General features: G+C 67.2%; 5 protein-coding genes across 12 annotated transcripts in view; 4 read left to right on the top strand and 1 right to left on the bottom strand.

Moving 5' to 3' along the window:
• The first annotated feature begins 822 nt into the window (after positions 1–822).
• Positions 823–11,264, top strand: HDGF (heparin binding growth factor). Of its 4 annotated transcripts, XM_074853163.1 has the most exons (9): positions 823–892; positions 1,385–1,657; positions 2,321–2,497; positions 3,550–3,660; positions 9,451–9,527; positions 9,683–9,821; positions 9,941–10,123; positions 10,561–10,772; positions 10,930–11,264. In XM_074853163.1, the coding sequence occupies exons 4-9, from the start codon at positions 3,574–3,576 to the stop codon at positions 10,934–10,936; spliced, it is 705 nt and encodes a 234-aa protein (XP_074709264.1). In that variant the 5' UTR covers positions 823–892; positions 1,385–1,657; positions 2,321–2,497; positions 3,550–3,573; the 3' UTR covers positions 10,937–11,264. The 4 variants fall into 4 exon arrangements, with proteins under 4 accessions (XP_074709264.1, XP_074709266.1, XP_074709268.1 ...); XM_074853165.1 differs by lacking the exons at positions 823–892; positions 1,385–1,657; positions 2,321–2,497 and adding an exon at positions 2,518–2,536; XM_074853167.1 differs by lacking the exons at positions 823–892; positions 1,385–1,657; positions 2,321–2,497; positions 3,550–3,660 and adding an exon at positions 5,202–5,308.
• Positions 11,265–11,984: 720 nt separating this feature from the next.
• Positions 11,985–14,086, top strand: MRPL24 (mitochondrial ribosomal protein L24). Its single transcript, XM_074853123.1, has 6 exons — positions 11,985–12,110; positions 12,670–12,862; positions 12,960–13,055; positions 13,147–13,250; positions 13,618–13,748; positions 13,867–14,086. The coding sequence occupies exons 1-6, from the start codon at positions 11,998–12,000 to the stop codon at positions 14,001–14,003; spliced, it is 774 nt and encodes a 257-aa protein (XP_074709224.1). The 5' UTR covers positions 11,985–11,997; the 3' UTR covers positions 14,004–14,086.
• A 55-nt stretch (positions 14,087–14,141) lies between these two features.
• On the bottom strand, positions 14,142–16,781 carry METTL25B (methyltransferase like 25B). Of its 5 annotated transcripts, none has more exons than XM_074853306.1 (7): positions 16,496–16,781; positions 15,983–16,098; positions 15,622–15,909; positions 15,482–15,544; positions 14,675–15,408; positions 14,407–14,594; positions 14,142–14,326 (listed from the first exon to the last, which is right to left on the bottom strand). In XM_074853306.1, exons 1-7 carry the CDS (start codon positions 16,779–16,781, stop codon positions 14,163–14,165), a joined length of 1,839 nt encoding a protein of 612 aa, XP_074709407.1. In that variant the 3' UTR covers positions 14,142–14,162. The 5 variants fall into 5 exon arrangements, with proteins under 5 accessions (XP_074709407.1, XP_074709409.1, XP_074709410.1 ...); XM_074853308.1 differs by having other exon boundaries at positions 15,983–16,194; positions 16,496–16,523; XM_074853309.1 differs by having other exon boundaries at positions 15,983–16,117; positions 16,496–16,523.
• ISG20L2 (interferon stimulated exonuclease gene 20 like 2) lies at positions 16,780–19,345 on the top strand. The gene is made up of 3 exons (XM_074853311.1): positions 16,780–17,391; positions 17,758–17,958; positions 18,364–19,345. Exons 1-3 carry the CDS (start codon positions 16,780–16,782, stop codon positions 18,475–18,477), a joined length of 927 nt encoding a protein of 308 aa, XP_074709412.1. The 3' UTR covers positions 18,478–19,345.
• Positions 19,346–23,561: 4,216 nt separating this feature from the next.
• CRABP2 (cellular retinoic acid binding protein 2) overlaps positions 23,562–26,487 on the top strand; it is a 5,973-nt gene continuing 3,047 nt past the window's right edge. The window contains exons 1-2 of the mRNA XM_074853217.1: positions 23,562–23,743; positions 25,982–26,181. Of these exons, the coding sequence (XP_074709318.1) occupies positions 23,674–23,743; positions 25,982–26,181 (270 nt within the window). The 5' untranslated portion in view covers positions 23,562–23,673. The remainder of the gene's footprint in view (positions 23,744–25,981; positions 26,182–26,487) is intronic.

Raw genomic sequence — 26,487 nt, 5'->3', positions numbered from 1 at the left:
GCGCATCGGCGCGGCCGAACTACAACTCCCGGCGTGCCTCGCGCGCCCCCACCGCCCACCTCCCGGCGCGCCCCGCCGCCGGGCACCATGGGAGTTGTAGTCTGCGCCGCCGCCCGGCGGGACCACCGCTCCCGGCGTGCCCCGCGAGCCGGGGGGCGCGGGGCGGGGCCGAGGGGACGGGACGTGACATAACGGGGGGGCGGTAGGGGCAAGGCCAGGCCTGGCCCAGTCAAGTCAGGCCTAGTGAGGCCTAGTTAGGCCTGGCCAGGCCTGTGAGGTGCGGCCTAGCCCGGCTGGAGGCCGCGAGGGGCTCAGGCTTCCCGCCAAAAGCCTCTGAGGGGGCTGAGGGAGGGGCTGAGCCGTGGGCCGAGGAGGGGGTGGCTCAGTACGGCCTGTTCCTCATGGAGGCGGCTGGGGGGGGTCTGCCTGAGCCCCCCCCTCTGTGGGAGAGAGCCGGGGGGGAACAAGCAGCCCCCACCCCCCCCGGGGCTTCGTGGGCCCTCTCCGGGGCCCGCTGTCGGCTCCACGGGGCTGCGGGTGGGCTCCGGCCCAAGGTCCCCCGGGGGTTACTCGCCCTCCCGGCTGCCGGGACTACAGCTCCCGGCGCTCCCCGCCGCCCTCCCGCGGGCCGTTTCCCCGCCCTGGTCGCCAGGCCGCCTAATTCATCGCCAAACCGAGACACGGAGCGGGGGACTACAGCTCCCGGCGTGCCCGGAGGCACCGGCGGGTCCCGCGGCGCCGGGCTGCTGTGTCACTGCAGGGGGACAGAGCGACGAGGGGCGGGGGGGGGGGGGGGGGGGGTGGCAGCTCTCTGCCAGCGAGCCAGTGCCCTTCCTGCCTATTCATCCCTGCCTGCTTAATTTTAAGGCAGGAGCTGGGCCTAGACAGTGCTGTGAGTGTCGGTGGAAGGCTTTGCTGGAGCAGGGTGGGGATGGGAGTTTTCTCTTGTCGCAGCAGGGGCCCTGGCCGGGACTCGCTCGCAGCTGGTTTATTCCTTTAGCGTTTCACTGACTTTAGGTTTGACTCCCGTGACCTCCTTATGGTTTGTTCTGGCCTTAATAAGAAGAGAGCCAGGCTCTGAATTTGGGTCCCCAACGCAAAGCCCAAGGAAGTAATTTGCCAGGCTGCTGCAAAGTACTGGCATAAGTAATTAAAGCAGAATCAAGCTAAATGAGAAGCGTATCCTGTGACGCAAGCCCTTTATCATTTCGAACGGGGTGAAACCCAACTAAAGTGCCCTGTCCCACCCCTCCTGCCCTGTTCTGAAGGACTGAGTATTAAAAATAGTGTATTAAAACCAGGCGTTAGGCCTTGGGGAGCGAGAGGGCGCGTGCGGTTCGCAGTAGCTGTGACACAGGTACATTTTTTTCCCCTTTTTACGCAGCCGAGACCCGTAAGAGCGAGGCTGAGCGGTACCACCACAAAGACGCTGAGGAGGAGGAGGAGGATGTTCCTGTGGCCACGGGGCCGGTTTGGCTCGCAGAAGGTCCAGTCTGCATCAGCCTTTCTTTGCGGCAGCGCAGAAACCCCTTTCCCTGGGACTGTAGGTTCCAGAAAGAGCAAGACGTTGTTGTGGCGGCGGCTCGCGCGTGTGTGCGGTGACCTGTAGAGCGAACCCCTTGCAGAGGGGGCCTGAACCCCAAAGGGTGTCTCAGAGGTGTGTATGCCCCTTCCCTGTACAGCTCTGCCCGCCCGCTCTCCAAATTTAGTGGAAACCAAATCGGAGAACAGCCACGGTGTGACGGGGATTTTCTGTGGATCAGGCCCCTGGTGCCGTCACTTCCTCAGCAAAGCACCTCTCGGGCTGAAATCCTGGGGATGCGTTGGGATCTCTCCAGTATTTATGTTTGTTTTTTTTTCATTCCTTCATAAGCATCTGGAAAGGAAGATCGGTGAGTCCCCAAGAAGCACTGAGCGAGCGGGTTAAACCTCCCAAAGCTTCGGTGCGAGGCAGTCCTCATCCTCTGCGGAGGAAAACCAACAATAACCCTGGCAGAGATAGGAGGGACCAAGTTTAAACAAGGTCCTGCTCTCGCTGCGTGGAAGGAGCGAGAAATCTTTGTTTCCCTCGCCCTTTGTCCATCTTTTCTGTTTAAGCTAGAGATTCCTCAGGCCTGGCTCTCACCCCTGGGCAGCGGAATCCTGCTTTCAGCTGTGACCCCTCTGATTATTTATTTGTGTTACTTTGTGGCTTGTTAGGAGAAATTAAGCCAAGGAAAGCACATGGGGGATGGAAGGAAAAGAGTCCAGCCCAGGAACCCCAACTGCTGGCTCACAGGGGGGAGGTTCTAGCCTTAATCTGTGCTTAATTTAATCACAGGTGTTTGGTTGGGCCAGGCCTACAGCCTGGTGTGGTTTCAGTCTGAAGCCTGGACGTGTTTAGTAGCAGCACTGGGAGCAGAAGGAGACCAAGGGTGACGACTTACTCATCTGGTGACTTAGTCACCCCCTAACCCCCGCATCGAGCCTGGCCGGGCGCCCCGAGCCTCCTCCCCAGGCACGCAAATATTTTCCTACGTGCTTAATTTCGTGCGCTGTGAGTAATCCTGGTACCTCCAGCCTGGGCCCTGCACAACAGGGTATTTCTGTAGAAAAATGCTTTGCCTGTTCTGATTTAGGTGAAGGGAGGGAGCACACCCGAGGCAGCCCGCTGCTTGGGTACAAAATGCTCCCAATTGGTTATTTTTTTTTTTTTTAAAGGCCGGCCTCCTTCTTCTACAACATATTCAGCTGCAGCCTGGACGGGGAATTTTGGGGATGCCGCTACGCTGGGTTTACTCAGGGTTTACACTGGATTTACGCTGGGTTTACACCGGACCCCTCCATTTCCAGGGCCGCAGCGGCGAGCCCATGGCCTCCCTCCGATGTCACGCCGTGTCCCTGTTCCTTGTGACCCATCCACGATTATTCACCAAACCTCAGCTTGGAGGCACCCCCAGACCCCCCCAAGCCACCTGCAGCTGGATAAATTTTTATTAATTGGGGTTTTTTTTGTTGTTTGCTTGTTTTGGGGTTTTTTTTTTTTTTTTGCACTACAAGCGTGGCTGCTCCCCTCCAGCCGGGTATTTCGCAGCAAACCCAACCCGCCGGGGGGATCCCTCCTCTCACACCCCCCCCCCCACCCCCCCAAGATCACCCGTGGGTGTGGGTGGGTGTGCGTGCGTGTGCAAGGCAGCGCTGCCGAGCCTCCGAGCGCATCCACCGGGAGGAGGAGGAGGAGGAGGAAGGGAGGAGGGGGGTGGGGGGGGGGTGGCGGAGGGAGGGAGCAATTGAATTTCAAACACAAACAACCGCATGGGGCACGGACCCACCGCCGCCGCGCCGCGCCGCTCCTAGCACCGCGGGCCGGGGCCGCCGCCGCCCCCCGCCCCGGGCTCTCACCGGGCCCGCCGCGCTGGGGGGCAGGAGAAACCGCTGGTTCCCCTCCTCCCCCCCCACCCCTTTTATTATTTTTTATTTTTTTTTTGCTAATCCCTGCCTCGCCGGGTTTTGCCTTCCAAACTTCATCCTTAACCCCCCCTTCCCCTCTCCCCTGCCCGCCCCCCCCAGGCCCGGGAGGAGCCGCCAGCAAAGATGTCCCGGTCCAACCGGCAGAAGGAATACAAATGCGGGGACCTGGTCTTTGCCAAGATGAAGGGTTACCCGCACTGGCCTGCCCGGGTAAGAAACGGGGGAAGGAGCGGGGGGGGGGGGGGAAGGCAGTGGGACCCCCCGTTTCCCCCACCACCACCTCCCGGTGCTCCCCGTTGCATAACGCGGCCGCACGCCGCAGCCGGTGTCCCGGGGCCGGGCTGCAACGGGGGAGGAGGGGGGGGACCCGCACCGGGGTCAGGCTTCCCCGGTGCACCGGGGGGGGGGCGGGGGGGGCTGCTGGTTTTCGGTTGGATCCAACTTTACCGGCACCTTATGTAAGGTCGGGCCCGGGCCTCGCTCCCCGGGCTGGAAAAGTTGGGGGTTATTCGTTACCGGGGGGGGCGGGGGTTGGGAAGCGCTTTCTGGTTATTTTGTTGGGTTTTGGGGGGGTTTAATGTATTGGAAACAACGTTCCGGGCTCCCCCCCAGGGCCCCTTTTGTGCTATTTATTCATTTCCCTCCGCGGGGGGGAGGAAGGAGACAGGTGGGGGGGGGTCACGGGTGGGGGGACCGCGTGGCTTTTGCCACCGCGTGGGAGTGGGGAGCCCCCCCCTTCCCTTCCTCCCTCCCCCTTCCCGGGTTGCTCCTGCTCGTTTCGGTCCCCGCTGCAGGACCGGACCCCCAGGGCAGGACGAACCCCCACCCCCCCCACACACACCCCCCCGTGCAGAGGGATGAAGCCGTGACCTGGGCCGCATCCTGCACCGGAGCACGAGGCTGGCACAGCCCACGCCCCCACCACCCCCCCCAGGGTTGACCCCCCCCCCGCATCACCCAGTGGGTCTGGGGGGGGGTCCCCTTCCCGTGTGGGGCCTCACCACGACCCCCCCTCGCCCCCCTTGCTCCCAGCTCTGTGGGGGTACCAGCAGCGGGACCCCCACGGGGTGTCGGGGAGGCGACACGTCGCTCCCGCTCCGTGGACTTGCTGCTTCGCTTCACCCATGATTTGGGGGAGACTTGGCGGGGGGGGGGGGGGGGGGCTTAGCCAAATCCCCCCACCCCATTCCTGGCGTGTCCCCCAGCTCCGCGTGGCCTTACCTCTCGCCGGGTGCTAAAGAGGTGCCAGCGCCCGCTGGGAGTTTGGCTTTGAAAAATCAATATAATTACTGAGGACTTAGGACAGAGTTGGGGGGGGCGGGGGGGGGGACACCACGCACACGCGGGGAAGGGGTGGGGGCGTCGAGGCAGGGTGCTGGACACGAGGGGGGTGCTGGACCCGCCGCCTCCGCCTGGCTTGTGGCCCTGGGCGTTGTGTGGATACAGGGGGGGGTCCCTGAGCATCTTTTGGAGGGGGGGTTCAGTGCCATGAACCTGGGTGTCCCCCCCACCCTGGATAAAGCACCTCACCGAGAGCCATCGGGGCCTGATCCTGCCCCGGGTGGGCCGGTGGCTCGGCCGGGTGGCCGTGGGGAAGCTTTGGCTACAGAATACGTTGCTGGTTATTTTTAAGTGGTTGATGATGCAGTTTAAAATTTCCTCGGAGTGTTTCCCCCCCCCCCCCTACCACCACCACCTTCTCCTCACCCCCACCCTCCCCGTTCGGCCTTGCTGCAAAGGGAGCTGGGCCGCCTGCAAACCCCAAAATTAAACCGAAACGCGGAGGAATCGCGCAGCAGCAGCAGCGGGCTTTAAAGGCCGAGGATCTCCCCCATCCCCTCCTCCTTCCCCTCCTCGGGTTTGAATAACTTTTGTTTGGTTTGTAGGGTTCTGGCGGGGAGGCCGGGGAGGGGGTGGGGAGGCGTTGGGATTTGGCACTGGCCTCCCAACGCGCATTTGAAAGCGGCTTTGCGAGGAGGAGCCAGAGGGATCCCTGGGAGCCCGGCGCCTGCTTCCCCCACCGCTTCCCTTTTGGGGGGGCGGGGGGCAGCGATGCTCCCCTGGCCCCCAGCACAGCCCCACTGCTTCATCCTCCTTTACCCATCCCATCCCAGTGGGGTTTGACCCCCAGTTTTCCCCCCTCCCCCCCAAAAAAAACCAAACCCACCACCCTCTTGGACGGGTGCCCCCCGCGCCCCATCGCTGCGGGGTCGGGGCCGGAGGGGGTGAAGCGGGGTCGGGGTTCGCGTGGCCTCGTGTCGGCCTGAGCTCCCCGAGACCAAATTAGCGCCTGCGTACGCTGCCCCGCTCAGGTTTCACGCCGCGCTCGGCTCCCAGCAGCCGGTTTCACCGCCACCATCATGGCAGGAGCGTTTCGGGGCCACACGAGCAGGCGGGGAACAGGGTTTCCCCCCCCCCCCCCCCCCCCCCCAGCCCCTCCGAAAGCAGTGGGAGGTCGGGGCAGCCTCAGGGGGGATGCTGGGTTGAACTGGGGGGGCAGAGGGGGGGTTTTGGGGTGCTGCTTTGCACAAGGGGCCGAGCCCCCCCCCTGCCCTCCCTCCGGTGACGAATCCCGTGGCGGGCTGGGGTGAAGCAGGGAGGGTTTGCCCGTGACTAATCAGGTGCTGTGATGAAACGTTACCCGGCCGCGTGTGGCGTTCGCTGGGATATTTGTTTCCGACCAGGTGTGGCTGGAGCAGAACGAAACGGCGAGGGAAGAAATATGGAGGGGGGAGAGCCAGAGGCACCGCGAGGACAGAGCGGGGTTATTCCTTATTCCCCTGGCCCTGGGGGACGGGGCTCGTGGTCCCTGCAGGGACACAACGCCTGGCACCGTCCCCCAACACCAGCAGCTCAGCCCCCCCCCCCCCAGTGAAACCCGTCCCCAGGAGAGGCAGCGCTAAGTAGAGGGGAAACTGAGGCACGAAAGCAGGGAGATGAGGGGCCAGTGCCCGGAGCGGGAGCGTCGGGCCACCGAGGCCACCGCGATGTCCCCTGGGGCTGGGGACAGCCCTTGGTGGGTGCGAGGCTCAGGGGTGCCCCAGGAACTTGGCCTGGCTGCGTGTGCTCCCCCCTCCACGTAGCTTTTTTTTTTTTTTTGGTGTGTGTGACCCTTGTGAATTAATTCCGTTAATTCCCCCGTCCCTGATTGCCGGCCCTTGTGGGGAAACTGAGGCAGGGGGTGGGTCGCCCCCAGCACCCTGGTGCTGGCGGGGTCCTCTGGGGCTGATGGAGGCTGGGCTGCTCCCAGCCTTGCTCACGCTCCCAGGACGGGTTGCAAAGGTCAAGTGCAGAGGTTGGGGACAGAGTCCACACCGGGGTACGTGCCTGTCCCTCCCCTGCCACGCTCCACAGCTTTCCCTCCTGGGGGGGCCTGTCCCAGCCTCTTGTTTTTGGACACCCCCCCCATCCTCCCCAAGCCCTGTGGGTCCGTAGGTGCCCGGGCAAGGACGGGCTGGTGACACCGGTGCTGTTTGCAGGAGCTGGTGGTGGCGGGGGGACACACACACGGTGACGGGCACACATGTACTTTAACCTGGCACCGCAGCCCTTTAACCCCCCCCCTTGCCACCTTTCCAGTGAGCAACAGGGATGGACAAACAGACATCGGACAAACGGTGCCTCGAGCCCCGGACAACCATCACGGGGCAGTTTGGCAGCCGGGTGGGCTGTGAGCCCCTCAATTTTTTTTTTTGGGGGGGGGGGTCCAAACAGCCCCAGCTCTCCGGTGAGAGCAAAGGCCCCGGGGACAGCACGCTTGGGGCAGCGTGAACCCCCCCCCCCCCACTTTTTGGAAGGGCTCCCACCCCCAGCACCTGCCTATCAGTGTTCCCGCCGGGGTATCTCACCCGCCCGCCGCCCCATTATCTCCCCGCACCCCGTCTTCCCCGCCTGCCCCTGCAGATAGAGATGCCGCCTCCTTTTCTCCGAGTTTGGGTGAAGAAAGGGCAGATAAAGGGCTTGTCGCTCGCAGGGATGGGCTGGGGGGGTGTGGATCAGCCAGGGGGGAGACAGGAGCTTTCCCCAGCGCTGGGCCCACCGCTGCCCGTCCCTCGGCCATGCCGTGACCTTGGCCAAGGACGGTTCCCGGTGTGGTGGGCGTGGGGACCACGGTGCCACGGGGCAGCCGTCCCCTCTCCCCGCTGCCCTCGCCGCCACGCGTGCCGCCTTTCCTCCGTGAAGGAGGTTTGAAAACTAGTTGGGGGAATGGCACAGCCGGAGCAGGGGGGTCTCCACCAGGGTCCCAGCACCGCGAGGGGTGCAGGGGAGCCGTGTCTTTCCCCGGGGGGGGAGCTGTGGGGCTGGCAGGGCCTTTGCCGCATCATCCCGGGAGCGACCTGCAGAAACGTGGCCTGCAGAGACCTGCGGGCTGGCCGGCCGCCCCTCTGACTCATATTTTCTCCTCCGCACAGGGACGGAGCCGCCGGTCCCAGCTGCCGTGGTGGTGGCGGAGGCTCGGGCGGGCGAGCGCCGGGGGCTGCGGGCGGGCAGGGGTCCCGCCGGGGCGTGGGGGCCGGTGTGAGGGCGAGACCAACCTTTACACCGCTGGGGACTGTCCCCACTCACCCCATCCCTGCTCCTGCAATGCCCCGCGCGTTTGGGGGTGCTGGATGAGGGGTGTGGGGGTATTCAGGGCAGGACCGCGGTGCTGGGAGCCCCGGGGTGCTGGGTGGGGGCACGACACCGATCCCAAAACACACTCTGGAGCCGCGAAGGCGGATGCAGGAGAGCGGCTGGATGCCCTGAACCGCATTTGGGCAGCGGGGATGGCGCGGAGGCGCATCCCACCCCGGTCCAGCTCTCGCATCAGCTGCCCGCCACGTCCCAGTGCCTGCCCGGAGCCCTTTGCTGGGATCCCATCCCACCTGGCTGCCCCTGGGGCCGTGCCGGCATCGCCGCCCGGCACAACGGCACGTGTTAGCTCCTAGATGGCGGGGAATGAAGCTGCACCGTATTCCCAGCTCTGGGAATGAAACCGGGAGAAACCCTTGGCCGGGTCGGCCCTCGAGCATCGCGTTTGAGACGGGTCGGTGATACACTGGGAGGAAGGGGGGAAAAAAAACCCCCGGTGGCAACCCTGCCGCTGGCGCCCTGGCCCGGCCGGCTGGGGAAACTGAGGCTCGGCGAGCCGGGGGGGTGGCAGTGACTTAGCAAAGGTCGTGCCGTGAGTCAGCAGCGCGCTGGGAATGGGACCCAGCACCCCGGCCACCAGCGCTGGCACCTTCCTGCCTGGTGACGCGCTGGCATCCGCCCCAAGACCCCCGCCCGCATCCTCCCTCGGCTCCTTCCACCTCCCTTTGAGGCTTTTCTCGGGGAATTTATGGCTGCGCTCCTCGCGCTGGCTGGAGCCAGGGGGGGTTATTTTTAGACGCTATAAAAAGCAGCCGGAGTCGCTTTCGCTCTATTCCCGCTTGGCGCCTCGGGAATATTCACGCTCGGTGAAACAGCACCTGCCGGCGGGGTCGGCGCCGGTTGCTCGTGGACCCCCGTGGTCCTCACTGTGCCGTCCCCACGGCCGGTGACCCCGTTTCAGTTTGGGGGGGGGTCCCAGCAGCAGAATGGCATCACCAGGCACCCCGACACCTCTCGGCTTTTCCCCCCACGCCCCAACCCAGGGCTAGAGGCGATGCCTCTGGCTTCACCGGCACCGCCTCTCGCGTGAATTTGCTGAGCTAAATATGTCTGAGCCAGTCTAGACAAGAGCTTACGGTGGCCGCTCCTCGCCCGTCCCCACGGGGTGGCAGAAGGGGAGCCCCCCGCTGCCCCCGCGCCGGTGGGCACAGCCGCTTAGTTTTATGTTCTTGCCCGCCAGTGGGTGAATCCCCGAGGAATAATGTTTTTTTCACCCTCCCCGGGTGCTGTCGGTCGGTTGGATGCGACATGTGGGACACCCGTGTCCCCACCCGGTGGGTGACATCCCGGTGTCGGGGTGAGGAGAGGGGAGAGTAGAGCCGGGACTCTGCCCTCCCCAGTTCTCACCCCGTCCTTTGTGTCGCGCAGATTGATGAGATGCCGGAAGCTGCAGTAAAATCCTCCTCCAATAAATACCAAGTCTTCTTCTTTGGGACCCACGAAACGTGAGTGGGGCCCTGGTGCGCGCGAGAGACGGGGCCGAGGGGGGCACTGACAGATCCTGACGGCCCCGGGGGGGTTTTGGGGAGAGGTAAGACACCCCCCGTCCCCCCTGGCTGCCGTCCCTCACTGCTTCTCCCCACCCCCCTCCTCTGAGCAGGGCATTCCTGGGGCCCAAAGATCTCTTCCCCTATGAAGAATGCAAGGAGAAGTTCGGGAAACCCAACAAACGGAAAGGGTTCAGCGAAGGGTTGTGGGAGATCGAGAACAACCCCACCGTCAAAGCCTCTGGCTACCAGGTGAGTCAGGAGCCAGGGAGGGGGGGTCCGATGCCTCGTGTCCACCTCCAGTTGTCTCCTTCCCCCCCTGTTCCCCCATGCCGGGTTCCCCTCTGTGAGTTCCCCCGTGTCCCCTCCAGCCCACCCAGAAGAAAACCTGCCCTGAGGACGCCGAGCCGGAGCGGGAGCCGGAGGGCGACGGGGAGAAGAAGGGCAACGCGGAGGGCAGCAGCGACGAGGAGGGGAAATTGGTGATCGACGAGCAGTCCAAGGAGAAGAACGAGAAAGGCGGGATCAAGAGGAAAGCGGAAGATGCTTTGGAGGTAGCAGGACATCGGGGACGTTTGGAAGACCTCCTGGCCCTCTCCAACTCCCTGAAAGGAGGGTGCGGAGAGGGGGGAGGAGTCTCTTGAGCCAAGGACCCAGCGGCAGGCCAAGAGGGAATGGCCTCAAGCTGCGCCAGGGCAGGGTCAGACTGGCTCTTAGGAAGGATTTCTTTGCAGAAGGGGTTGTTGGGCGTTGGAATGGGCTGCCCAGGGCAGGGGGGGAGTCCCCATCCCTGGAGGGGTTGAAGAGTCGGGTTGAGCCAGCGCTGAGGGATGTGGTGGAGTTGGGAACGGTCAGGGTGAGGTTCATGGTGGGGCTGGAGGAGCTTCAAGGGCTTTTCCAACCTGGAGGATTCTGGGATTCTGTGTGATATGGGGACGCGGGCGCAGGGTGGGGGTCTGGGACTGGGCTGAGCTGAGCTCCCCCCACCCAGGACTCCCCCAAACGCACCAAGGAGGCGGAGGGGCAAGAAGGGGAGAAGAAAGTAGACAACGAAGAGGCCCCCAAGGAGGAGCCAAAACCCAACCTGGCCGAAGGGGAGAAGGAGAAGAACAGCGACGCCGCCAGCGTGCCGGACGCCAACGAAGCCAAGCAGGAGAGCAAGGAGAAGGCGGGCGCGGAGGAGGTCAGAGACCACAAGGAGAGGTGAGGGTGGTGCGGTGCCCCCCATCCCCAGCAGCCGGGCCCCTCCCTGCCCACCCCGGGCACGGGGGAATGTCCCCGGTGATGCGGAGAGGGGGGGTCCTGGTGCCACGCGGGGTCCGTGACCGAGCGCCCGGGTTTTTTTTCTTGGCCCCCGCAGCCTGTAGCGGCCTCCCCGGTGAGCTGATCTTCCCGCCTGCCCCTTCCCCGCTGGGCTCCCTGGGTGCTGCCCTGTTTCGCCCTCGTCGGCTCGTCGCGTCCGCAGCTCCGGACAAGAGAAAACAAACCGAAAATGAAATTTAAAAACAAAAAAAAAACCCACAAAATGAAAAAAAAAAAAAAAAAAAAGAGAAATGAAGAGAAACCCGGTAACACGAACCCCTGAACCGACCCGCATCTCCCGGCCCCGCCGTCGCGGGGCGCATGCTTTGTATTAGTGATTTCTAGGGGGCTGATCAGTTGATTTGAAATAAAAGCGATTCATGCCTTTTTAAAGCGCTTCCACCGGCGTCTCCGTGCCCCGGGGTCGGCCTCTTCCCGCCGCGCTGGCGATTTTGGGCCACTTTGGGCGGCTCTGATACCCCCTCAGTGTGGGGGCTGCTGCTGGAGAGGGGCTCCGGTGTCCCCCGGTGGCTTTGGGTGGTGCTGGAGGGGGACCACAAGGAAACGCAGGAAGGGATCGGAGCAAAGAGGGGCTGTTCCTGGGGGGAGAAGCGGTTGAAAGAGGCGGAGGGAAGGTTTTCGGAGGGGAGACGTTTAATAAAATGGGGAAACAAAAGGCGGGATGAGGGGTTGTTTGAGCCGGGGCTTCGCTGTGCCCGGGCTGCGCCTCCATCGCGTCCCCCTCGTCCTCCCGGATCAACCCCGGGGACAGTCGCCGGCTGCGGCGGCAGAAAATGGAGCCGTGGCCGGGTGCCCGCCCCGCCGCGGGACTACAGCTCCCAGCTGCCCGGGCGGGGCGGCCGCGGCCACCGGGGGGCCTGGGCGGGCCCCGGGGAGCGCCCAAGGCCTCGGGGAGGCCCCCCCCGGCCCCGCGCGGGGGCAGAGGGAGGCGGTGGGGGGCGGTGAGGGCCCGGGGGTGTCGCTCGCCCCGGTCCGGTGCCCCGGGGCCGCCCCGGGCCCGATTGGGGACACCGGGATGGGCGGCGACTACAACTCCCGGCGTGCCCCGCGGCTCCCGGCGTGCCCCGCGCGCGCCCCCCCCGCCTCGCCAGCGGCCGCTCCCAGGATGCACAGCGCCGGGAGGGGCTGGGCTGCGGACTACATCTCCCGGCGTGCCCCGCGGTTCCCGGCGTGCCCCGCGGCCCAGCCCGCCCCGCCCAGAGCGCGGGAGAGGCGGAGGTGAGCGGGGAAGGGGCGGGGGGGCGCTGGGGGACCCGGGCCCCTTTGGAGGGGGAGGGGGGGCTCTGCGGGACGCCATGATCCTCTTCGGGGAGTGGGGGGGCTCTGCGGGACACCGGGGGCCCCTCTGAGGGTTGGGGGGGCTCTGACGGATGCTTGTGTCCCCCTGGAGGTGACGGGGGGCTCTGCGGGACACCTGGATCCCCTTTGGGGGGGTGAGGCGGGGGCTCTGTGTGACACTGGGGTCCCCTTTGGGGTGGGGGGGGCTCTGTGGGGCACCTGGGTCCCCTTTGGGGGGTGAGGGGGGGGCTCTGTGTGACACTGGGGTCCCCTTTGGGGTGGGGGGGGCTCTGTGTGACACTGGGGTCCCCTTTGGGGTGGTGGGGGGTGCTCTGAGGGACACCTGGGTCCCCTTGGAGGTGAGGGGGGGGGGGGCTCTGCAGGTCCCCCCCACACCCATCCGAGTCACCTCACCCTGTGGAGCACAGAAGGTGGGGGGGGGCGTCCCGGGGGGAGGCTGCAGGGTCCCCCCCGACCCTCCTCCCTCTCCCCCCCCCAGCCCCGGCCGCACCATGCGCCTCTCGGCCCTGCTGGGCGCGGGGCGGCTGCGCCTGCCCCCCGGTTACCGGCACGGCACGTGGCACCCCGACTCCGCCGCCGCCCGGCTCCGCAACCCCCCGGGGAAGCGCCGCCGCAAGGTCTTCGTGGAGCCCATCGCCAAGGAGGACTGGAAGGTGTTTCAGGGTGACACGGTGAGTGTGCGTGTGTCCCCCACCTGCCCCCACCCACCCCCAGGATGGCAGCCAGGCTGAGGGGGGGCCCCCCTTGACCCCCCTCTTTTGATCACAGGTCCAGCTCCTCACCGGGAAGGACGCGGGGAAGCAGGGGATGGTCACCCAGGTGGTGCGAGCCCGTAACTGGGTGGTGGTGGAAGGGCTGAACACGGTGAGGCTGGGGGAGGTGGCGGGGGGGCTGCTGGGGCGTGGCGGGGGGGGGGACCCACAGGCTGTTGGTGACCCCCCCCATCCCATCACAGCACTACCGCTATGTCAACCGAACCGCCAAATACAGCGGGACCTACATCGCCAGCGAGGCCCCGCTGCTGCTCAACCAGATCTCCCTGGTCGACCCCGAGGACCGGTAACGGTGGTTGGGGGGGACACGGGGGGACGTGGGGAGGAGTCTCTTGAGCCAAGGACCCAGCGGCAGGCCAAGAGGGAATGGCCTCAAGCTGCGCCAGGGCAGGGTCAGACTGGCTCTTAGGAAGGATTTCTTTGCAGAAGGGGTTGTTGGGCGTTGGAATGGGCTGCCCAGGGCAGGGGGGGAGTCCCCATCCCTGGAGGGGTTGAAGAGTCGGGTTGAGCCAGCGCTGAGGGATCTGGTGGAGTTGGGAACGGTCAGGGTGAGGTTCATGGTGGGGCTGGAGGAACTTCAAGGGCTTTTCCAACCCAGATGAGTCTGGGATTCTGTGGGTTCTGTCCCCCCCTGAGCTGCTCGTTGCCGGCAGGCAGCCGACGGAGGTGCAGTGGCGATACACGGAGGAGGGCGAGCGGGTCCGCGTCTCCCTGCGCAGCGGCCGCATCATCCCCCTGCCCCTACAGCAGCGCCGGGACGGCATCGTCCCCGAGCAGTGGATTGGTGAGCGGGGACAAGGGGAGAGGGAGGTGGGGGCAAACAGGGCAGCGGCCAGCAGCCGCCCCCAGGAGGAACAGGGACCCCCCCCGAGGGGCTCAGCACTGTCCCTTTGGCTGCACAGAGGGCCCGAAGGACACGACGGTGGAGGACGCGCTGGATAAAACGTACGTGCCGTCCCTCAAGACCTTCGAGGAGGAGATCATGGATGCTATGGGCATCGTGGAGACGCGCAGGGCCAAGAAATCCTACTGGTATTAACTGGGGGGGGACGGGGGGGGGAAACCAGAAACCCCCCCACTCCCCAGGGCCGGGGTCTGCAATAAAGACACCCCTTTATCTTCCCCGTTTGCGGCGCGTGGTGATTTCAGCAGCCCCCAACTCCCACCGAGCCCTTGGGCTGTTCAAATCCCGGTTTTATTATGGTTTGGGGGGGCTCTGCCCCTCCCCGGGGGGCTCTGCCACCCCCGTGTCCTCGTCCAGACCCGACAGCACCGCGCCCAGGGGGGTCCGTGCGGCCACCAGCACCAGATTGCGGGGGGAGAATCGGGGGTCGAAGAGGGGAACGAGGGCGCACGGGAAACCTGGGGGGAGAGTTGGGGGGGGGGTCGGTACCGGTAACGCCACCTCTTCCCGTCACCGCCGTGGCGGCGGCAGCACCCACCTTGCTCCCGCAGGTAGAGCAGGCGATCGAGGAGGATGAGGGTCTCCACCAGCGGGGCCAGCAGCAGCGTGAGGCTGAAGAAAGCCACCACTTTGTGCTGCTGCTCCAACATGGCCACCACGGCCTCCGAGTCCAGCGGGACGGTGGCCGGATCCAGCCCCACGCGGGGCAGCCCCAGGCGAGCGTATCTGTGGGGTAACGTCACGCTAGAGGCCAAGCGAGGGGACAAACACACACAAAAAGGGGTGTCCCCGCGCCCCAAACTCACTGCGGGAAGGTGAGGGCGTGCGATTTCTTCACCGTCTGCACCCCCGGGCGCTTCTTGCTGGGGTCGGCCGCCCGGATGAGGGTCTCGAGGACGGCACGGTAGCAGTGGGCGCGCAGGCGCCCGCTCTCCCCGTCCAACCGCCCCGCGTATTCCTCCAGCGCGTGGCAAGCGCCTTCCCGTGCCCGGTAGGAAAGTTGGTGGCCCGGTAATCCGGCTACCCAAGTGCTCAAGGGGTAGCCAAGGGGGCAACCGAGAGGCGCGGGGGCCGTGGATAGCTTCATGTAGCAGCAGGCCACCGAGGCGACGGCGGCCACGGAGGGGCTGCGGGCGAAGTGGCGCAGCAGGGCCGGGCTGAGGTCCCCGCAGGCGTGCAGCCCCGTCACCAGCACCCGCGACCCCCCCTCGGACCCCCCCACGTCTCCCAGTGGGTTTCGGGCAGCGGGGCCTGACCCCGGAGGATCGGGGGGCAACAAGAATTCCCCCCAGGGAGCCCCCGGGTCCAAGCGGCCGGCGACATGATGCGGGCCCCGGGGGGTGAGGGGAGATGGGGGGGGGTGGGGGCGGTTCTGGCGGCGCCGGGGGGGCCCCTCGTTTCCGGGTGGCACCCCCGTTTTTCCCAGCTCCCGCAGCAGCTCCTGGTCGAAGCGCTCCGCCATGGCGGCCAGGCGGCCGTCGCCCTCCACCGCGGTGACGGATAAGCCGAGGCCGAAGGCCAGGAAGCGCGAGAGGTGGCCCTGAGGGGGGGACACACACACTCAGCTTGGGGGGGGGGTCGCATACCCCCAGGGCCCCCCCCCGAGTTCCTACCTGCCCCGCTCCGACGTCCACCACGTGGTTGCAGGCGGTGGCCTGGCTCAGCCGCTGCAGCAGCTGTGGGGAGAGGAGAGGGTTTGGGGGGGGGTCTGGGAGGGCTGCGGGGGGTTTGGGGGGGGCAGGGGGGCACCCACCTTCCCCAGGCGCCGGATCTCGTGCTGCTTTTTGGGCTTGACGTGGCGGCGGAGCAGCGGGTGCAGGCGGGCGCTCTGGCAGGGGGGGCACGGGGACCCCCCCGGGTGGCCCCGGGGGAAGGCGAGGGCCCGGGTGGCGGCGGCGAAGGCCAGGAGGGAGAGGGGCCAAGTGGCCCCCGGCCCCCCGTGGCCCCCCAGGAGCCCGGCCAGCTGCGGGGGGGTGGCGGTGGCCAGGGCGGCCTGCCAGGGTGGGGGGAGCTGCGCCCACAGCCCCTCGGTGAAGAAGTCCTGTGGGGAGGAGGGGTCGGTGGGGGGGACACAAAGAGGGGGACACGTGGGGGACAGCCGTGGGGACACTCACGATGATGTAGGCGTCGAGCAGGGGCCGGTAGAGCGTCAGCAGGCGGATGATGTCGGCCGCTCGCTGCTGCTCCCGCTGCAGGGCCGGGTCTGGGGGGGCGGCCGCCATGGTGGCACCTGGGAGGGGGCGTCAGCCCTGGGGCGTGTCCCGGGGGAGGGGGCTGTCACCCCAGGGATGCGACTCCCCCCTCCCACAGCCATGATGTCACCTGGCTGTGATGTCACCCAGTGAGGCAGCCGTGATGTCACCGGCCCATGACATCACCCAGGGCTGCCACCGGCCCTCCCGCAGCCGTGACGTCACCGGGCCGTGACGTCACCAGGCAGCTCGAGCAACCCTCTCGACGCTCCCCCGCTGGGCAGCGCTGCCGAGCTGTGACGTCACGCCAGGCCCTGACGTCACCCGAGATGTCAACACCCACCCACCCCTCACCCCCCCCGCCGCCTCCTCCAGGCCGCCCAGACCATCGAGTCGCCCCGCCCGCGGGCCAGAGCGGCCCCACGCGCCACTCACCGCCCGGCCCCTCCGAGTTCCCGCCGCGCCTGCGCACTGGGGCCGCGTCGCGGGCGTATGACGTCACTGCGCCCGGAGGCCGCTCCGCTGCGGGGGCAACTTCCGCTTCCGGGGCGCGGAGGTGGCGGGAGGGGGGGGGGGGGTGCGGTGCGGTGCGGCCCGGTGACAGGGCCGGGACCTCGGGGGACACCCCGGTGCTGAAGCCGCCGCTCCCGGCCCGGCCCGGCCCGCTGGGGGCTGTCGCGGGGGGTCGTGGTCCCCCCCCCTCGGTGCCGGGGTCCGTCATGGCGGATTTGCTCCTCAACGTGGACTTCGCCCCCTCCGAGCGCCCCAAGAAGAAGGAGACCGGGAACCGAAAGCATGAGCGTTTCCTGCGGCGGCGGCGGGTGCTGGAGCGGCGGGGAGTGCTGAAGCAGAAGCAGCTGCCGGTGGCTCAGCCGCTGCCGCCCGGGAGGGGGCCCCGGAAGAAGCGGGGCAAGAGGCAGGGGGCGGCCGGGAGGGGCCCGGAGAAGCCGGTTTCCCTCCAGCCCAAACCGGACCCCAAAGCGACCCGGCCCGCTGCGCCCGTGCAGAACGGCTCCAAAGGGACGAGGTTTCCCTTGAAACCGAAGACGCCGCCGGTCCGTGGCCCGACTAAAAAAACCCCAAAAGCCCCCAATGGTTTCCCCCCGCAGCCCCGCAAACTGGTGGCCATCGACTGTGAGATGGTGGGCACGGGGCCCGGCGGCCGCACCAGCGCCCTGGCCCGCTGCAGCATCGTGAGCTACGGGGGTGACGTCCTGTACGACCAGTACGTCCGTCCCACCGCCCCCATCGTGGACTATCGCACCCGCTGGAGCGGCGTTCGGCGGCAGCACATGGCCAACGCCGTCCCCTTCGGCAAGGCCCAGCGAGAGGTGCGCCCTCGCCTGTGTTTCTGAGCGGGTGGGGGGGGATACACAGGGCTGGGCTCTTCATCTCGTGGGGGTTTCGGGCTGTTTGCGGGGTTTGTCAGGCCGCCGGGGCTCGGCAAGAGCTGCCCGTGTCCCCGTTTGGCCTCTGAAACAGAGGAAGCTTCTCCCCGCGCTGCCGCCGCTCCCGTTCAGGCCCGCGTCTTCACACCGACCTGCTTCTCCCCCCCGACAGCGGGGCAGCCCCACAGCCCTGGGCGCAAGCAGCACTTCGCTGTGGGGCAGAAACCCCCCGCAGAGCGTGGAACAAGCTGCCAGGGTGTCTTATAACCCCACCCCACCCTCCTCCAACTTTCATCCTTCCCTCCTCAGATCCTGCGCATCCTCGCCGGGAAGATCGTGGTCGGCCACGCCATCTGCAACGATTTCAAGGCGCTCAAGTACTTCCACCCCCAAGCGCTCACCCGGGACACGTCTAAAATCCCTTTGCTGAACCGTAAGGGGGGTTTCCCCGAGAACGTCGCCATCTCCCTGAAGCGCCTCACCAAAGAGCTGCTGCACAAGGACATCCAGGTAGCTCGGCCGCGTCCTCCTCCCCCATCTCGGCAGCTGCCACAGGGTGCCGCTGCGAGGCCGCTCCCTCGGCCGGGAGCTCCCCACGCTCCCCCCGAGAGCTGGGGAGCAGCGTGGGGATCCCCCCCTGCGCCATATCGGTGACAGGAGGTGGGGAGGTCCATCCCCAGGGGAAGATTGAGTTTTCACACCCCATCCTCAGACCAGGGTGCCCCAATTTCATCTGCTGCTGCCAGTCCTGGAGCAAAGCAGCCCCGTGCCTCAGTTTCCCCTTCCCTGGAAGCCAGCCTGCGGGAGGAGGGACCCCTCAGCTCAATCCTTGCAGTGTTAGGGGGGCTTTTTCTTGCTCAGCTGGTGTCACAGCGGTGGCTCAGGCTGTGCCCACCCCATCTTTGTCCCCAACAGGTCGGGAAGAGCGGCCACTCCTCGGTGGAGGACGCCCGAGCCACCATGGAGCTCTACAAGGTGGTGGAGGCCGAGTGGGAGCAACACCTCATGCTGAACCCCGAGAAGGAGTGACGGCCCCACAGCCCGATCCTGCACCCCAAAAGGGACCCAGAGCCCGCGGGGAGGAGCAACGAGCGCTGAGGGGCCGCTCTGTCCGTCCGGGCAAGGTAGCGGGGACGGACGGACGGTGGGAGCGTGGAGCCGGGTGCGCCCGTCCCTGTGCCCCCGACGTGCCTTGTTACGCTGCTGCTATTTCGCTCCATCCTCCCGCAGGGACGTGGGGGAGAGCTGGGGCCAGCCTGTGCCTTCCCGGGTTGGGGTGGGGGGGGTCTCTCTCAGATCCTGCCCCCCCCCCAGCACAGCTCGGTGCTGCCAGAGGTGCCGATAACACCGCGAGGCCACGGGTCGGGAGGGGGGCAGCGTTGGGGCTCTGCCGGCTGCACTCGCCCCGAGTACGGGCCCAGTTCCGTGGGGGAATCGGTGCCGGCGGGGCGGGGGGGGCTCCTTCCCCTCCCGCTTCTTTTTCATCTTGCAAAACTACCTCTGACAAGGAACCGCCGAAGGGCTCCGAGCCGCCGCGGGGGTGTGGGATCGGGCAGCGCCCGGCGGGGCGGGATGCGGATCCTGCCGGAAAGTCCCCGCTCCCACGTCGGAGCCGGTTCCCCCCCCCACACACCCCCTCGGTGATTTCGGTGCCGTCTTCCTCGTTGCATAAGCGCTGCAAGCGCGAGGGCCAGGACGAGCCCGGGCACGGGGAACCGGTGTCACCCCCTTTGCGGAGGCCGCATCCTTCGCAGCTGCCTCCCAACACCGATGTGGTGGTTGTTCCCTGAACTCTTGAACGTGCCCCGAGTTCTCGATCCGCCCCGGGGGCAGGGGGGGGGGCTGCTTTGAACTGAAATGTTTATGTACCAAATCCCAATTAAAAAGAAATGATTAACGAGCCTTTCCTTTCGGCGGGGGTGTGGGGGGATGGAGAGGAGCTCCAGGCCTCGGGGTCAACGCTCGGCTCCGCGGGCGGTTTCCCTTCCACCTTGTTTGAACCAAGCGGTTGCCCCCCCCCACCTTGGCAAGGTTGACGACCAAACTGGACCAGGAGGGGGAAACTGGGGGGGCTGGGGTGTCCCCGGGGACACCCCAGCGCCTCAGCCTGAGCCCCCAGGGGACTCGGAGGGGTTCAGCTGCCGAGCCGGTGCCCTCCAGGCAAGCGCCGGGTTTGCGGGCTCCGAGCGGGCCCCTCGGGTGGCTGCTGTCAGCCCTCACCCGTCACCTGCCAACATCTGCCTCCCGGTGACCCTCCTCCTCCTCCTCTTCACCCCAGGGATGAGCTGGCCCCATCCCCCTGCCCGGAGCTCGTGGGGACCCCCCTACTTCACCCCGTTTATTGGTTAAACCGCGGGGTGCTGGCTGGTCCCCGAAGGCCCGTGGTGGCCAAAATGGCCGAGCCAAAACCCAGGCTGCTGGCCAGCCCCGTGCACGCGGCTCCTCCTTGTCACCTCCTTCGTCACCGCCGGGGCCAGGACCGGTGCTGGTGCCGGTGCTGAGCCAGCGGCCGCCTCGGGGGCTCCCTCCCGCCTGCGCTGGGCTGGATGCGGCCCCGTGGGGCGGAGTGGGGAGGTGGGGGGGGAGGCAGCGATCCCCGGCCCCCGGCGCGCGTCACATTTTCCAGCCTTTCGGCCTGTTTACGTGGCCACGCTCGGCTCCCGCTGGCGGAGACTTGTGGGGGGGGACGGGATTTGGGGGGGTACAACCCCCACCCCCCTCCACCCTGAGCCCCGTGGCCGTTCCCCTTTTCTTTGGGGTTTAAAGACAAAAATCGGGGTCCCTCTGAAGCGTGTCAGGGAGGGGATGTCTGAACATCCCACAGGGATCTTGCGGGGTGTTTTGGGGCGGGGGGGGCGCAACTTTGCAGCGCTCTTCCCCCCCCGCCTCACCCCAGGGCCTGCGTGTGTGCCCGGTCCTGCCTTGCACGTCCCAGGAAGGGGGGGGGGAAGCTGTTAGAGCCCCCAAATCCAGAGGAAGGTGAGAGCCTTTGTGTCTGGGCCGGGTTTGGAAGCGATTAGGGGGGGCTTTACGAGCTGGGTTATAAATGGCCAGTCGTTAAAAGTTGGGTTGTTTTTTTTTTTTTTTTACGTCTTTTGGAAATGAGAAGCAGGCGGCCGGGCCCCAGCTTGTCGGCAGATGCTGGATAACGGCCGGCGGCTCGGGGTCGGAGCTTCATCCCGCTCTGGGACCCCTTCGGCCACGAGCCGAGGGTTGGGGTCCCGTCGTGCCGGCAGCCGCCGGCTCAGCGGAGGAGGCCGTGGGGCGCGTGGGCTCCCCCCAACCCCCCAGCCGGGGTCCCCGGCGGTCGCTGGGCCGGGGCAGGGCACGGTCGCGCCGTCCAGCTGCGTTTCATTTCCGCAGCGGCCGTGGCCGTGGCCGGGGGAAGGCGGGAGGCGGCGAGGGGGGGGGGGGGGCTGCACCCCGCCAGCTGGGATGGATTTGGTGGAGGCCACGGGCGAGCTGCCCTCGCTCAGCCGCACACCGCGGCGGGGGGGGATCGAGGTCCCCGAGCAGCCACGTTCCCCCCCACGAGGGACTTTGGGGTGTTTAGGGACCCACGGGGGTGCTGAGGCAGGGAGGGAGCCGTGTCCAGGCTGGGGGGGGGCGCAGCGCTCTCTGCGCTCAGAATTTCTGCGGTTTGGGAGGATTTTTGCCGGGAAGGAGGGAGAAGGGCAGCGGCGGCCGGTGCCAGCTGTTTCCTCGCCTGCCTCCGCTTCTCCCGGGGAACCCGTGGCCTTCCCGGGGCTCACCGGTTCTCCCGAGGGGGGGGGGTTATACCGTGCCCACCCCTGGGCTTTCCCAGGACGGGAGGGAGGGAGAGGAGGGTGGGGTGCGAAGGTTTTATCCGCCCTTCCCAGCAGAATCCCTTCCAGATGTGGGGCTGCCGGGGCCGGTGTTCGTCACCCCGCTGGGTCACGGTGTCCAGCGCAGCCCCGGCGTGACAAAACGAGGGGTCCCCGTGAGGATGCGGGGTGCCCCGGGGTGGGGTGGGGTGCAGGCAGGTCCCACCCCACCCCCCTCCACCCACTTCTGCAAACGGGGTGCGTTTTTGTTTGTTTTTTTTTTTTTTTTTTTTTTTTTTTCCCTCCCCGCTTTCCCCAAACTTGGAACAAACATCGCTCCCTCCTGTGACTCCGTGATGGGGGGGACGCGGCTCCCGCACCCCTGGGGTGAAGGGGTTGGGGTGACCCTTCCCCTGCACCCCCTCCCTGAGCCCCTCCGGCTCTGCCGGGGGGTGCGGAGAGCCCCGTCCCCTGTCCCCCCCGACACCACGTCGAGCATCTGAGTCGCTGTAGGTGAGGTTATGTCAGCTCTTTGTTATAAAAATCCTGTTTTTCGGGGGATTAGACTCGCTGCAAGCCAGAACTTGGCTCCGCAGCGTCGCAGACGGGAGATTTTGGGGGTGAGGGAGGATGTGGCCGGGGTGTGACGGTGACTCTGGTGGGGTGTTTTCACCCCAAACCGGAGCAGAAATCTCCCTCCTCCCATTTCAGAGCTGCCGATGAACCAGAAACGCCATTTCTTGCTGAGTTTCGGGATGGCGATGGCCGGAGCCGGCACCGCGACACAACCTGCCCCGCGCGGCACCTTCCTCCGGCTGTTTGTGGAGGAGAGAACGGCCAGAAAATAATTCATCACACTTTACCCGGACCCGATTTATCAGGGGTTTAATCTAGCGTTAGCAGTTAATCTTCTTGCTTTCCCCCAGGCCCGCAGCCAAAGCAAACCTCCCGCAGCGCAGCGAGAGCTGCCGGCCGGTCCCAGAGTTGGGGGGCGACGCAGCTCCCCCCCCGCCCCATTCCCTGGCTGTGCACGCCTACACGTGTGCACACGCGTGTGCGCAGACCACACATGTGTGTGTGTGAAAGCGTGGCCGGGTGCGTCCTAGAAACCACGACACGTTTCTACTTACCCGTGTCCACACACACGCACACGTATGCGCGTGCGGGAGCACCTGTGCGCTGCGTGCACACGCGTGTACGGGCGGCTGCACGCGTGTGTGCGAACACGCGTGTGCCCCTGCTGTGCCTCCAGGTGTGCGCACGCCCGCGGGTGCCCACCCGGCACCCAGTTTGCTGCTGGTTTGCGAGAGGGTGCAGGACTGGGCAGCTCCGTGTCCCCAGGGCAGATCTGGGGCGGAGGGGGGGGGGACGGGCAGATTTGGGGGGCACAGGCAGCTCTGGGGGGGTGCAGGCAGATTTAGGGGGGTGCAGGCAGCTCTGGGGGGGTGCAGGCAGATTTGGGGGGGATGAAGGCAGCTCTGGGGGTGTGCAGGTAGATTTGTGGGATGCAGGCAGCTCTGGGGGGGTACAGGCGGATTTAGGGGGGTGCAGGCAGCTCGGGGGGGGGATTCAGGGAGGTCGGAGGGGTACAGGCAGATTTTGGGGGGATGCAGGCAGCTCGGGGGGGATACAGGCGGATTTTGGGGGTGGGGTGATGTGGGCAGTTCAGGGGGGGTGTGGACAGTTTAGGGGGATACAGGTGGTTTGGGGGGGTGCAGGCAGCCGGGGGGGGGGTGTGCAGGCAGCTCAGGGGGGGATGTGGGCAGTTTGGGGGGTGCAGGCAGCCGGGGGGGGGGTGCAGGCAGCTCAGGGGGGGATGTGGACAGTTCGGGGGGTGCAGGCAGCGGGGGGGGGGTGCGGGCAGCTCAGGGGGGGATGTGGACAGTTCGGGGGGTGCAGGCAGCGGGGGGGGGGGTGCGGGCAGCTCAGGGGGGGTGCGGGCACCTCGGGGCGGGGGGGATGTGAGTAGTTCAGGGGGGTGCAGGCAGATTCGGGGGGTGCAGGCAGCTGGGGGGGGTGCGGGCAGCTCAGGGGGGGATGTGGACAGTTCGGGGGGTGCAGGCAGCCGCGGGGGGGTGCGGGCAGCTCGGGGCGGGGGGGATGTGAGTAGTTCAGGGGGGTGCAGGCAGATTCGGGGGGTGCAGGCAGCTGGGGGTGCCTCCACACCCCCCCCGCGGGCGCAGATCGGGGCGGGGGGGGGGCTCCAGCCGGTGCGACCCCCCGCAGGTGAGCGCGGAGCCCCCGGGAGCGGGGCCGGGGGCGGAGGGGGTGGGACCAGCCCGGCAATAAAACGGCCGGCGCGGGCGGGACGGGCCGGGACGGGCCGGGAGAGCGGCGGGGCCGGTGCCGGTGCGGAGGGAGCGGCGGGTCGCTCGGTGCCGCTCGGTTTCCCACCCCCCCCTCCTCAAACCGGTGACCCCCCCGCTCCCCGGTAGCCGCGATGCCCAATTTCTCCGGGAACTGGAAGATGAAGAGCTCGGAAAACTTCGAGGAGCTGCTGAAGGCGCTGGGTGAGTGCGAGCCCCCCCCCCCCCCCCAAAAATCTCGCACCCCCCTCCCCGGGGCTGCCTGGGGGGGCGGCAGGGGAGTATTGGGGGGGGTCCTGCTCCCCCATCTCCCCTCCAAACCCCTCCTCCAGCCTGGGGGGGGGGGATCGCGGGGCCTCCCACGCTGCTCCCCCTTTTCACAAAGCCCTCGGTGCTGCTTCTCCGCTGGGGAAACTGAGGCGGGGGGGGGCGCAGCGTGTCCGGCTCCCGGGGGGTCCAACATGGCCCCTGCGGGTCCCCCCTCCCGCCTGCCTCAGTTTCCCCCCCCCGTGGTGGCCTCCCCAAGTGCAGACACCCCCAAATTCCTGCCACTGTCACGCCCCGACGGCTCCCTCCCCCCAGCGCCCGACGCCCCAAAGGGACCCGATGGGGGGTGTCCCCAAAACCCCAGCCTGGGGGGGGGGGGTGTCCCCAGAACGTCACCTCGCTGCGGGGGTGCCCCATCCCCACAGGGCTCATTTTGGGGGTGTGTCCGTCCGTCCCCCCCCCGCCTCCCACCACGGTGCCGTGGCCCGGCCGCAGCGGGGTTTGGGGGGTAGGGCGGGGGGGTCATGGGGCCAGGACCCATCGCAGGGGGGGGGCACAGGCTGGGGGGGTCCCCGGGACTTTGGGCACGGCCAGAGCCAGCCCCCCCCCCCCCCCCCCGCTCCCCCTCCGCCTGACCCTCTCCTCGCCTGCCGGGAGCTGCCGGAGCAGAATATTTTCCAGGTTAGGGGATACGTAACAAATATTTCAGTATAATTATCACTTTCTTGGATTTCACTCCCCTCTCCCCCCCCCCCCCCCTCCGCCCCCCCTCGCCCCTCTCCCCCCCCCTCCAGCCCCGCCGGTGAAACTGGCTCAGAGAAACCTCAGCAGGAAAATAAATCTGCCAGCCCGCAGCGAGCCGCTTTCCTTTCCCACGGCGCAAGCGGGGGGCTCCTGCCCTTCGCCACCCCCCCGGCCCCCCCCTTTTCCCCCCCCCCGGGCCTTTCAGCAGCTTTGGGGAAAGCTGATACCTCCGGCCCCCCTGGGCGAGGGGCTGGGGAAGAGGGGGGTGTCTGCTCAGGACCCCGACTCTGGCTGCATCATGCCCCCCCCCCCCCCCGGTCCTTTTGGGGGGTGTTTCTCTGCGTGTGTCCCCCCCCCCCCGCTCCGTGAGCATCATGTGGGGGGGCTGAGTCAGCCCGTGGGCAGGTTTTGGGCACCCCCAGGGGTGAGTCAGCTTCGGAGGAAGGGAAGGGACCTGGGGGGGTGGGGGGGGGCCCCACAGGGACGCGTCTGTCCCACCCGTGTCCCCACGGTGGGGCTGGGACTGTCCCCTGTGGGAGTGTGTGTGTGTGTGTGTGTCCCCCCCCCCCATCCCTGTGCCGGGGCAAGGGGGGGAGCCCCTTTCTGCAGGACCCTCTCTGGGGGTGCAGGGGGTGGTGGCTGGGTCATGGCCCCTTTCCCCGGGGCGGGGGGGCGCTGGCCTGGGTGCCCACCCGCAGCTTCGGGCTGCCGGAGGGTGACAAGGGAACAATGTCCCCAAAGAGCAGCTCCCCCGGGGAGGGGGGGGGGGGGGGCGGGGGGCTGGCCCCGGTGACAGCCGGGGGCTCGGGGACATGATGGATGAGCCGCCTCGGGGAGCGGGGACAAAGCCCCAGCTGCCCTGCGGAGAGCGGGGGGGGGGGGGGGGGGGGCTGCTGCGGGGGGGGACCACACACACCGTGGGGACCCTTTGGGGGGGGGTCACACAGGTCACCAAGGGCGAGCTGCGAGCGGGTGCCTTGTCCTCGCCGTCACCCCGTGCTGGGGGAGCCCTCGCCCCCCCCTCCCCGTGCACCCTCATCCCTTCCCCGGGTGCATCCGGCATCGCCCCCCCCCCAGGTAACAAGAGCCAGATGTGGCCCAGATGTGGCCAAGGCGGGGGGGGGGGGGAGTTCATACATCCCCCCCCCTTCCCCTTTGGGTTGCCCTGAGCGCCCGCAGCGCTCAGGGGTGTGTCACAGCCGAGTGGGGGGGGCCGAGGCTTTGGGTGTGTGTGTCCCCCCCCCCAGTGTTCACCCCCTCCCCTGTCCCCAGGTTTTGACAGGGGGTGAGGGGGCCACAACCAGCCCCGGGGGCCACTTAACCCCGGCGGCTACGGGTCACCCCCGCGGGGAAGGGGCAGCTGCGTGGGATTTTGGGGAAGGGGAGTGTGGGGGGGGGGAACACCTCGACGCCTCCATCCCCCCTCCCCAGGCGTCAACATGATGCTGAGGAAGATCGCGGTGGCGGCGGCCTCGAAGCCGGCGGTGGAGATCCGGCAGGACGGGGAGAGCTTCTACATCAAAACCTCCACCACGGTGCGAACCACCGAGATCAGCTTCAGCGTCGGGGAGGAGTTCGAGGAGCAGACGGTGGACGGCGGCCCTGCAAGGTGGGGGGGGCGTGACACGCGTGTGCGCCGGGGACACGCTTGGGGGGGGGTGTGGGGGTGTGTGTGCACAGGCCCGTTGGTGCGTGTGCGCGGGCTTTAGGTGAGGGCAGGAGCGGTTCAAGCACACGGAGGCGTGCACACGTGTGTTTGTGCGTGCACACGTGTGTTTGTGCGTGCACACGTGTGTTTGTGCGTGCACACGTGTGTTTGTGCGTGCACACGTGTTGCACGAGGGCAGGAGCACATGCGTGTGCATACACAGGCCTGTTTGTGCATGCACATATGTTTTGCACAAGCGCAGCAGTCACTCGTGTGTGTTCATGCGTGT

The sequence above is a fragment of the Strix uralensis genome, chromosome 32, assembly GCF_047716275.1.
Source record: "Strix uralensis isolate ZFMK-TIS-50842 chromosome 32, bStrUra1, whole genome shotgun sequence".
Classification (NCBI taxonomy): domain Eukaryota; kingdom Metazoa; phylum Chordata; class Aves; order Strigiformes; family Strigidae; genus Strix; species Strix uralensis.
Note: the sequence above shows the minus strand (reverse complement) of the source record. Positions and strands in the feature narration are given on the sequence as shown.